The sequence below is a fragment of the Lotus japonicus genome, chromosome 2 (assembly GCF_012489685.1).
Source record: "Lotus japonicus ecotype B-129 chromosome 2, LjGifu_v1.2".
NCBI lineage: Eukaryota > Viridiplantae > Streptophyta > Magnoliopsida > Fabales > Fabaceae > Lotus > Lotus japonicus.
Genome location: NC_080042.1, coordinates 68,144,564 through 68,156,884, shown reverse-complemented (window position 1 = coordinate 68,156,884; position 12,321 = coordinate 68,144,564). Strand labels below are relative to the sequence as shown.

At 34.6% G+C, this 12,321-nt stretch overlaps 1 protein-coding gene across 1 annotated transcript; it reads right to left on the bottom strand.

The window, feature by feature from the left end:
* Positions 1-4,881: 4,881 nt before the first annotated feature.
* LOC130736918 (replication protein A 70 kDa DNA-binding subunit C-like) lies at positions 4,882-7,594 on the bottom strand. The gene is made up of 10 exons (XM_057588690.1): positions 7,439-7,594; positions 7,036-7,303; positions 6,725-6,821; positions 6,491-6,612; positions 6,292-6,376; positions 6,056-6,191; positions 5,813-5,967; positions 5,567-5,684; positions 5,222-5,413; positions 4,882-5,121 (listed from the first exon to the last, which is right to left on the bottom strand). Exons 1-10 carry the CDS (start codon positions 7,592-7,594, stop codon positions 4,882-4,884), a joined length of 1,569 nt encoding a protein of 522 aa, XP_057444673.1.
* Positions 7,595-12,321: the final 4,727 nt, after the last annotated feature.

Below are 12,321 nucleotides of genomic sequence, written 5' to 3'. Positions count from 1 at the left end.
TCAATCTCGTGGTCCTTCTCTACGCCTGAGTGATCTGATTCATCCATGTGCTCAGCTTCAGAGATAATATTTGGCCTTTGCCTTGAGGTGACAGTCTTCTCAAGTGAAGTGAAACTCAGATCCTGTGAGTTGACTGCTGAGTAGTTGGACAAGGACACATAGGAGGTCTCAGCAGCATCTAGAAGCTGATCTTCAAAGTTGGAAGCAATTTGTTGAAGGGGCTTCACATTGAAAGGCGGTACAAGAATCTGAACATCATCATCATCCTTTTCTTTATCAGCATGGATCTCACCAGTCTGGGTTATGAGGAAGGTCTGTGAAGTGGATGAAGGCTTGGGGTTGAATTGTTCAACCAAGGTTCTCAGAGTGGCCTCACTTTGAGCAATACCTTGAATGAAGGAATTGAAAGGAGGTACTGGTTCAGTTGGGATGGATGTGGAAGAGGTGTAAATTGGAGTGGAAGGGATGGCTGTGGTAGCTGTTTCGATGGTGGATTTAGGAGCTTGAGGTTCAGCTTGTGTTTCAGCTTGTGTTTCAGGTTGAGTGGGTGCTGTTTGGATTGAGGTAGGCATGGAGGTAGATATAGGCAGGGGCTGTTCAGGAATAACTACTAAAGCAGAATCAGAGTTAATGCTTTCAGTAATTACCTTACTTGGACTTCTGATGGATGTGGTTGTGGTAAGATTTGCAGCCCTTGCTGAATCAGAAGTTCTTTTAGATCTTCTTTCACGTTGAACTTCTGAAGCAGGTTCAGATGCTTGCTCTGCAACTGCCTCTTTCTGCTGAAGGGGACCCCTCAGAGGAAGCTTCCTTCTCTTCACTAAGGGAACAGCATCAGAATCAGTGGATTCTTCAGCGTCTGAAGCTTCCCTTATAACCTGAATCTCATTCTGGATGATCTCATGGTCATCCTGCTCATCTTCTTCTTCCTCAAGAGTAACTTTTCTTCTCTTAGCCACAGGAATATCATCATCTTTAGTTTCCTCGCTTGAGGAATCTTCCCATGTGTCTTCAGAGCTTTCAGATTCAGACACTTGACGTGGTTGAACTAAGGTTCTCTTGGAAGGTTTTTCAGTAGAGGGTTCTCTGATGATGACAGTCTTGGATGCAGCTTTCTTCTTTGCAGGTTCCTCTGTCAGAATCCCTTTGCCCTTAGGATCTGAAGGCTTGCTGCTTGTTGCCCTCCTTGATTTCCTTGTTGCCAACTTAGGAGGACTTTCAGGAAGTGTCTTGACAAACTCCTCAAGAGTGATAGGATCTCCTTGTCTTCTGAGCATCCGCACATACTCCAGAATACATGCTGGATTGTCCTTCTTGGACCAAATAGGAAAATCATCAATGGGGTAGTTTCTCTTACGAACCTCATCAGAAGTGTCTTCTCTGGGAGCAACTTGAACTTTCTCAATGATTTGCATTTTCTTCAACTTTGTGCCATTGAGAGCATCGCCAATAGACATGGCCAGATCTTCGTGAAGTCCAAGGTCTGATAGGGTCTTGACAAGCTTATTCTGGACGAAGATATCTGACAGCAGCCTTCCATACGGAATGTAATATATGAACCTCTTGTTCTCAGAACCAGTTGTAGTCCTTGATTTCTCAACACATTCCTTCAGATAATTGAAGAGAAGGAATGGAAGACAGATAGGTTCGCCCTTAGAAATGTAGTACATGATTACCTTTTGAGTTGCATTAAGATAATCAGTTCCACCAGTTCTGGGGTGAATGCAGGTAAGGAATATCTTCTGCCAAATCTTCATCTGAGGAACAAAATAATTTTCCCACTAATACTTCATGGTAACCCAAATTTGATTAAAATACATTGCGTTACATCATACATTTTATTTTCCCTAAAGTCTAGAATGGAGGATCCTTCCTCATTCTTCTGCACTCTTGACGCTGCTCTGACCTCTCCCTCTCCAGACGATCCAGTGAATACTGGATGTTGTTGAGACTGACGTTCAGATCTTCCCTCTCCAGAACCTCTTCTGTTGTCTTGAGCTTCTCCTCTATGGTCTTCCTTTCTTCCAGTAGCCTCAGCTCAAGCTGGCTGAGTTCTTGAACTTCTTCCACGAAGGCAAGAAATTCCTTCAAGTCGTTCTTCAGCTCTGGACGAAGGTCCTCGTCAAGCAGTGTCCTCGTTAGCTCTGATATGGTCGTTGTACCCTCTGGATGCCTTATGTTCAGGAACAAGTCCTCCTCACAGGCCTTCCTTCTGAGCTCTTCAAGTGCTTCCATGTATGATGCCATTTTTTTTAATTGTTCCAGTTGTGAAGCTTACCCTCTTTCTCCATCGCTTTATATAGGCTTCACTTTCTCTCTGAAAGTTAATGCTTCTACAGTTTCTCGAGGTTAAGTTCTTGGTAACTGACCCCTTTCATTACTTCCTTGGCCGGTGGTAAACGTTCTTCTTTTGCATTAACTCTTCTATTTATTTCGCCTAACTCTGATTCTTGCATCATTTTATTTTTTCTTCAAACTTAGAAATTCTCTAAGGGGGAGTACCTTGTACTTCAAGCTAAGTTTTTCACACCCCAAGCTTTTTACTTATGACAAAAAGGGGGAGTACAACCCAGTTTTTGATGTGTAAGATGTGTTAGTGTGATTTATTTTTCTTTTGGAGAATTTAAGAGTTCCACTTTTATGACCATAGATGTGTCACTGGGCAAATACAAGGAATACATTTCACTTCTTCTGAAGTGATATTAGTTTGACTCCGACCCAAAACTCTGATACCTTGTCCGTTGACTCTGAATACTTATGCGCTCTGATTATTCTATTTCATCTATGTCATAAGTTTTTCACTCTGAACTCTTATATTATTTAGCTCAGAATCTTGATTCAGAGGGAGCTAAGCTCAGAATCAAGTGGTGGCTTGAATTCAGAATGAACAAGATAAACTATTCACATCAGGATAAGTCTTATTCTATATCCCTAAACTCTGAGTGAATTCAGTTTATTGTTTAAGAATTGTTCATCAAAATTCTTAGTTTTGTCATCATCAAAAAGGGGGAGATTGTAAGATCAAGTTTTGATCTAGTAGTACAACTCTATGTTTTGATGATTACAAGTTAACCTTTTGATATGAACAATTATGGTACTCTAACGTGTTTTTCTGAGTGTGCTATTTACAGGCTCTGACCTTGATTCTGTCTCACACAAATCACAAGCACTGTGCATAAAGAGTGACCCAAGCAACGCTTTCGCATTCTCCATGTTCACTCTGAACAGTGGAAAAGCTTCAGAAGATATGAAGTCTTACAAACTCTGATATGGACTCAGTCACCAGAAGTTCTGGAGATCCAGAAGATCTGGCAACCAAAAGACTCTGAAGACTCAGAAGCTCTGATGGTGTAGAAGACTCTGACAATCCAGACTCTGAAGAGTGAAGACTCTGAAATTATAATTTCAATGCGCAAACCATACACAACTTATATAACTTAATTTACTTTATTCCTACTCACCCTCTTTTATTATTTGGACAACAAAATTCCCACAACCATTCCCATAATTCTAAACAGAAAATAGCTGTTTCAACATAACGAAATTATATAATTTTAGAAAACAGAAACATTCATAAATGAACATAGGTCAAGAGAACAAACTCTCCCTTGTGACTAAATAAAAGATCAAGACAACAAAGCAACAATAGGAAATAGACCAAGCAAGACCAAATAAAAAAAAATAGATAAAACATGTATTCAGCTTTAGTTTCAAAACAAAATTTAAGCAAATAAAAATCTGGTCAACAAAGAAATAAATTATTTTACTTATACTAAATTACGGTCAAAAATCTACATGATATATCAAGTTTTTTTACTGATTGATTCTGAAATTGAGAAGGAATTAAAAAGATTAATAAATACAATAATGATTTGTTTTTTAAAATAGTTGGTGGATATAATATTTTAATACTAATCAGTAATAGAATAAAAATCTTATCATTATGTTGTTGAACTCAATCAGTTTTCATGTGCACCCCATGTAAAGCTGTTTTCATTGTGGCAGTGAATATACTTGAAACTCAGTGATACTGGTCAATACTTCATTTTCCCATGGTTATCACAAACATTTTGAATTATGATTTTACTCATAACTATCCCCCAATACCCGTCCATGCAAGGCACCGTCCAACTGTTTCTGTTTTTTTCTTTTGGTCAAAGTCTCATTGCCATTAAAAGAAGCCCAATTGCACTCGAGGAGTAACCTTTTCCACAATGAAGCAGCAAAAACAGTAGAAACACAAGCCACAACACAAGTTAGCCTCTGCTCAAGAGAAAAATATATAACAAACAAGATTGGAACAAAGGAGGATAGTTTGTCAGTCACAAATAAAACACTTGAAGCTTGACTTTTCTCTTTAAGCCAGTTCCAGAACCTAAATAGTATCAGATCATGAACACTGAATACTTACATATAACAAAAGAAGTTGAAACCCTGAAATCATTTTACTCTTAATGATACAAATTCTATCCCAAAAAAAACTTTCACATAAAAAGTACTTAAATAACATAAACTCCAAAGTCAATAAAAACCCAAACACAATACAGCAAAACTATATAACATGTATATGACAAAATAATAACTCGATATTCAAAGAACTATACAAGATCATCAACTTATATATAAACATGGATACATACATTCATTACATAAACAATTTTAGTCATCAAGTAGTTAACAAAACAAGACTACAAATTGCTTAGAGTAAGCCAAAATAAACATTAACCTACAAACAGTACCTAATATTCCAACTGATTAACCTACCAACTTCTTAGTTTCCTTGATATCAAATAGTGCAACTATGGTCTACAAAAAAACTACCCATAGTTATTAACTTGTTTTCAAAACCAAGGAATAAACACCCCCACTTTCACACAAGTACTAATCTGTTCCATACTTGCACTCCTTAAACTTCACATTCTGAAATTCTTCCTCCACAACAAATTCATCCTCTAGCTTTCTCTTGAATGATTTTGAGCAACCACCATATTCTGTAGTGCTCCTTTCAATAGCTGGCTTCACAATCACAGGGACCACTAAATCAGGAGGGCTTCCCAATAACTTCATATCTATCTCATAATCATCAAGGTTCAACTCAGAAAATGAACTGGGGAACTTTGCCTACAAGATATCAAATAAACAATTAACTATTTTACCAAATTGTTGTTTCCAATACTAACCCAGTAGAACAAAATTAAGCACCAAAATAACATAAACAAACCATAATGGGAGTCTCAACAGATGAATTTGCCATAAACACTTCCATAAGATCAAAATCATCACAAACACGTTTCACAGTATATGGATCCTCAAAGTTGTACACATTAACCAAATTCTTCTCAACCTTAAATAGCAAATCCCTTCCAACCAACCCTTCCTGCATAACAGTGGTAGCACGAGTGCAGTTCGGATCCTAAACAATTTAACAATTGATGAATACATATTTAGAGATATTTAAACTCATCAACTAAGGCTAAATTAGACAACAAAATCGAAAATAATCAAATCAAAATCATAAATTCCCCCCCACACACACACACACACACATATATATATATATATATACCTCAACTTCATTTAGCATCTGACTACATGTTTTCTTTAGCAGATTTTCAGCAATTGAATCGGGCATCACAAAATCAGCAGAATCTACCCCATCAGAGACTTGTAGCTTAATCCTAAACCTAACAACATCAAGAACACAAGTCATTTAGGTTTTTATAAAAACAACACAACAACTAAGTACAACTTCAAACTCCTGAAAAATAAATATCCCTTGCAGATTTTAAATGTCAAGATTTATAACATATACCTAAGAGCAACATAATTAACAAGTCTAAAGCAGCCAGAACAGTAATAATGCCCATTCTCATTCATAACTGCACGAGAGCACTTGCAAGCTAGGTACCACCAGCTATCATCTTCCAAAAGTGTAACTATCTTCGCTCGAACAACAAAATCTCCATCCTGCATTTATACATCTTAATTCATTCTTTCCACAAACACAAGGTACTAAAGAAATAAAACATCTCTTAATGAAAGAAATTACAAAAACCTCAATCGTTTCATTCAATGATTTCACAGTTTTTCTTGGATGATTCTTAATAAAATCATCATACACTGAAACAACAGAATTTTCAATCATATTAAACCCAGCTTCATCAGCAAACTGAGTATCAGTCACCATAATCCTGAAAAAGAAGAAATAAAAGCACAAGTAGATTATATCCACCTAACTCAAAAAAAAAACCTTACTCTACAAAGAGGTTTCAATTTTGAACAAAAACATACTCATTCCAGAATGATAAAACCTCCGGGATTTGAGCGTTAAAACTTAGCCTCGTTGCACCCACTACACCTTGAAGCACACTTTTCCCTAAAAATACATGTTACATAAATCAAGAAATTACCTACTTATTAAAAAAATACAAACAAAACACATCACCATTTATAGTCAAACAATATATCAAGTTTTATACAAGCTTTATACCTCTGAATTTTTTTATTTTGGCTAACTGGAAAACCAAGATTGCTTCTTCAGTAGAATGAATAGACAGATAGTCCGTGACAAATTTGGCATGCTCTTCAAACAAAACACATTGAACTCTCCCCCTAAATATAAAATTAACACAAACAAGAATGAAATTATAAATACAGAGTAGACCAACAAACACATGCACTAAATAATAGTTTAGTTCTTAACTAAACAGGATATGAAAATTACTTGTCATCAGCAAGCTCTATGATCATCATCTTAGACATCTTCCCTTTTTTAACACAAGTCCTTTCTTCAACAATACATGTGAGCAACCCAATAAAATCTGCACAATAACAAATAAATTATAAACTAACATCTATGCATACCATACATTAGTTAATATAACAAGTTAATAACCCTACACAGCTACTGAAATCAACCACAAATTTATGCAAGTTTTCAGAACTGCAATAGCTTAAGGAAACCTATAAAATCCATAAGTGATTCTACATACCACTATGAAGCATAAAACTTATCACACATTTTAATATTCTTACCAACTAAACAATCTGACCGTCCACAAGCCATATTTACTTGTTCTGAATTCTTTAGAGAAAGACCCCACATCGGAATCAAAGTGTTCTCACATGGGACAACAATAGAATCATGATTAAGAAGAATCTTGAAGGGATGTTCAGTTGCACGAAAAGGTCCCAAATTAGGCACCAACCGACCAAAAGTTATCTTATATACATTCCCTTCCATGAATGTTTGTCCCCATTTAACATACATTTCTCTCCTTAGAGAGCATTGAATCTTGCCTCCCTTCAAATGAAACCATATAGCATTTATTATTCACAACAAACAATCATTAATCACACTTAATAACTATCCAATAATAACCAAATTAAACTTTGAATGACTTCTGAAATAAAACAATTCTCAGATCATACTACATACATATTGATCCATAAGAATTATCTCCACTGATTTTAGTACTCCATTTCCATTACATGTGTACACAGTCCAAAGCCTGACTACCCTCACTATCACACTCCAAATTTGAGAGGGTGGACACAAGGCATTAACAATACCCAGAGAGAAAGAGTTAGCCATCACAAATTACTCCAAGTTTTGAAACTTTATCTTAAGCAAAGACTGAATACTACTAACACGTTTAGCTTGGACCACAACACATTACTATCTTATATAGGCAATATAGGCGGGCTCTTACAATTTTGTAATTCAAAATTTTTTATTAAACAATTATAAATGATAAAGTTTATCCCTAACTTTTACTGCTTATTACGAAGTTTTATCTAAAACTTGAGTACCTGTCAGTAAAAGCAGCCTATTGCACCCAAGCTTAATAAAATGATATTTTAATCCATCTAACTAAACCTAACTATACATCACAACTGATTACCATCATTTTGACTCATATAAGAGACACCCTTTAGGACTGTTTCCAAAAAGAACAACTAAGAGAAACTAATTTGTTATTTACTTCAGACACACAGCTCATGTATAATATAATAATTAATTATAAAAGATATCCCTTAGTTTACCAATCGGTTAGACATAATAAAAATCTACAATAGTAACTGAAAAAAATTGGAAACATGCAAGTACCAATCACCTGACACGTACTGAAGAGTCTGATAGATGACATATAAATCACCTTCAACAAGTAGATAATGGACAAAGCGGCAAAAAGACTTTTCGAATTCACCATATCCCTTTTCACGCCCACTTCATGAAAACAACACTTCAAAAGGCAGACACCTTGCCCCTAACCTGTCAATTTACCAAAAAATCAGCAGCACCTTTACAACCTGAAACTTACCCAAAATAGGAAACAGAGGAACACCACATATGCCAGATCCTTCTAAACCTAACAAAATCTTCCCTCATTGACATTCCGAATGCAAACCACACGTGTATATAACAGAAGCCAATGTCAAATCCTTTTCAAAGTTTTTCCACACAAAAAGCCCAATCACTATTATATAAAATAAAAGAAAATAAAACAAGATCACAATTTATTTATATATCAATTAAAAAAAGTTGTCTTAAAATTGGAAAATATCTTTTTATGTAAATACCATTAATTACTAACTAATAAATAATAAACATAAACTTGCACCAGTGGTTTTTACTCCTGCTGCTTCTGCTTCCACTACAGCTCATCAAGCAGCTCAGAATGTTCCTTCCAGCTCCACACCGTCAAGCTCCTCCAGACTCGACCTCATGGAACAACGTCTTGATACTCATGAATCTATGCTACAGGACATGAAGCAAATGATGATGGAACTTCTGCGTCGCACTGATAAACCCTAGTTTTAGGATCTCTCTGTTTTCCCTCTTAACTTACTTTATTTTAACTTCCTTTTATTATCTTCTTTAAGTTACTTTAGCTATTCTGCTTTGTTGGTTACTGTTTCTCTTTGCATATATTTCTCTTTGCATATATATATATATATATTTGTCAACTTGTGTTTGCAAAATTTTTTTTATTCATAATCATTTTATTTACATCATACATTTTATTTTTCCTAAAGTCTAGAATGGAGGATCCTTCCTCATTCTTCTGCACTCTTGACGCTGCTCTGACCTCTCCCTCTCCAGACGATCCAGTGAATACTGGATGTTGTTGAGACTGACGTTCAGATCTTCCCTCTCCAAAACCTCTTCTGTTGTCTTGAGCTTCTCCTCTATGGTCTTCCTTTCTTCCAGTAGCCTCAGCTCAAGCTGGCTGAGTTCTTGAACTTCTTCCACGAAGGCAAGAAATTCCTTCAAGTCGTTCTTCAGCTCTGGACGAAGGTCCTCCTCAAGCAGTGTCCTCGTTAGCTCTGATATGGTCGTTGTACCCTCTGGATGCCTTATGTTCAGGAACAAGTCCTCCTCACAGGCCTTCCTTCTGAGCTCTTCAAGTGCTTCCATGTATGATGCCATTTTTTTTAATTGTTCCAGTTGTGAAGCTTACCCTCTTTCTCCATCGCTTTATATAAGCTTCACTTTCTCTCTGAAAGTTAATGCTTCTACAGTTTCTCGAGGTTAAGTTCTTGGTAACTGACACCTTTCATTACTTCCTTGGCCGGTGGTAAACGTTCTTCTTTTGCATTAACTCTTCTATTTATTTCGCCTAACTCTGATTCTTGCATCATTTTATTTTTTCTTCAAACTTAGAAATTCTCTAAGGGGGAGTACCTTGTACTTCAAGCTAAGTTTTTCACACCCCAAGCTTTTTGCTTATGACAAAAAGGGGGAGTACAACCCTTTTTGATGTGTAAGATGTGTTAGTGTGATTTATTTTTCTTTTGGAGAATTTAAGAGTTCCACTTTTATGACCATAGATGTGTCACTGGGCAAATACAAGGAATACATTTCACTTCTTCTGAAGTGATATTAGTTTGACTCCGACCCAAAACTCTGATACCTTGTCCGTTGACTCTGAATACTTATGTGCTCTGATTATTCTATTTCATCTATATCATAAGTTTTTCACTCTGAACTCTTATATTATTTAGCTCAGAATCTAGATTCAGAGGGAGCTAAGCTCAGAATCAAGTGGTGGCTTGAATTCAGAATGAACAAGATAAACTATTCACATCAGGATAAGTCTTATTCTATATCCCTAAACTCTGAGTGAATTCAGTTTATTGTTTAAGAATTGTTCATCAAAAATCTTAGTTTTGTCATCATCAAAAAGGGGAAGATTGTAAGATCAAGTTTTGATCTAGTAGTACAACTCTATGTTTTGATGATTACAAGTTAACCTTTTGATATGAACAATTATGGTACTCTAACGTGTTTTTCTGAGTGTGCTATTTACAGGCTCTGACCTTGATTCTGTCTCACACAAATCACAAGCACTGTGCATAAAGAGTGACCCAAGCAACGCTTTCGCATTCTTCATGTTCACTCTGAACAGTGGAAAAGCTTCAGAAGATCTGAAGTCTTACAAACTCTGATATGGACTCAGTCACCAGAAGTTCTGGAGATCCAGAAGATCTGGCAACCAAAAGACTCTGAAGACTCAGAAGCTCTGATGGTGTAGAAGACTCTGACAATCCAGACTCTGAAGAGTGAAGACTCTGAAATTATAATTTCAATGCGCAAACCATACACAACTTATATAACTTAATTTACTTTATTCCTACTCACCCTCTTTTATTATTTGGACAACAAAATTCCCACAACCATTCCCATAATTCTATAACAGAAAACAGCTGTTTCAACATAACGAAATTATATAATTTTAGAAAACAGAAACATTCATAAATGAACATAGGTCAAGAGAACAAACTCTCCCTTGTGACTAAATAAAAGAACAAGACAACAAAGCAACAATAGGAAATAGACCAAGCAAGACCAAATACCTGACACGTACAGGAGAGTGTGATAGATGACATATAAATCACCTTCAACAAGTAGATAATGGACAAAGCGGCAAAAAGACTTTTCGAATTCACCATATCCCTTTTCACACCCACTTCATGAAAACAACACTTCAAAAGACAGACACCTTGCCCCTAACCTGTCAATTTACCCAAAAATCAGCAGCACCTTTACAACCTGAAACTTACCCAAAATACGAAACAGGGGAACACCACATATGCCAGATCCTTCTAAACCTAACAAAATCTTCCCTTATTGACATTCCGAATGCAAACCACACATGTATATAACAGAAGCCAATGTCAAATCCTTTTCAAAGTTTTTCCACACAAAAAGCCCAATCACTATTATATAAAATAAAAGAAAATAAAACAAGATCACAATTTATTTATATATCAATTAAAAAAAGTTGTCTTAAAATTGGAAAATATCTTTTTATGTAAATACCATTAATTACTAACTAATAAATAATAAACATAAACTTCACTACAAAATAATTTATCAAATATAGTAAAAAATAAAAAAATCTCAAAAAAGGTATTTGATGTTCACTATATCACATGTTTTATTTTAAATATTCTTTAAATATATTGTTTGATCTATAAATATCATATTGAAAATAACTTCAAGAATTATAATAACAAATAATTATAACCAAGGAAAATAAATTTAAATTCTAGTAAATAAAATTTTACAATATACAAGTTCTAACATATTATAATTTTAAAAGTTAAATCGTTTCATTGTTGATAAAAAAATAAATAATGCTATTATAACTTATACTACCAATTTTTTAATTAATATAAAATATTTAAATTTCACTTAATTGTTTCCAAATTATAAAAAAAAGTTAATCACTAATCTTTTAATGCTATTCTAATAATAGTTATTCAAATAACTAAACTAAACTATTAGTATTATTTTTATTAAATATTTTTATATTAACAAATAAATAATTATTAAAAATAATTTCAATATCCTGGATACTTAGATTGCAACAACCATATTTAAAAAAAAAATTGCCTAACTAACAACCCTGGCCAGATGATATATTAATTACACACGATATAACTGAAAAAAACACATATAAATTAAATAAATAAATATATCAAATCTAAATAAAATATCCTTATAACAATTATACACATTCGATCGTTTTTAATCAAATCCCAAACAAAATAAAAAACCATAAAATATATTTTAACCTTATTTGCTTTATCGAACAAATCAAAATATGAACTACTTATAAAACAAAGATATAAATAAAAATTACAAAGGTTAAATAAAAGATAATGGTCCATGACTCAACATATTATCTCCCTTTATTATCTTTATCAGATGACATCTACAAATCCAGATACAATAGTCTTATAATTCTTAAAATGTAGAAAACTAAAAACTTCCAGTCCACATAGAAGGAAAATTACGGCATACAACTTTGA

What these genes read in the sequence shown, in the direction of transcription:
- LOC130736918 (XM_057588690.1), bottom strand. Translation starts at nt 7,594, where the DNA reads ATGGCTAACTCTTTCTCTCTGGGTATTGTTAATGCCTTGTGTCCACCC. An exon ending in ACGGTCAGATTGTTTAGTTG is followed by an intron (nt 6,822 to 7,035) that starts GTAAGAATATTA and finishes GTTATTGTGCAG; the next exon opens with ATTTTATTGGGTTGCTCACA. An exon ending in GTTTTATCATTCTGGAATGA is followed by an intron (nt 6,192 to 6,291) that starts GTATGTTTTTGT and finishes CTTCTTTTTCAG; the next exon opens with GATTATGGTGACTGATACTC.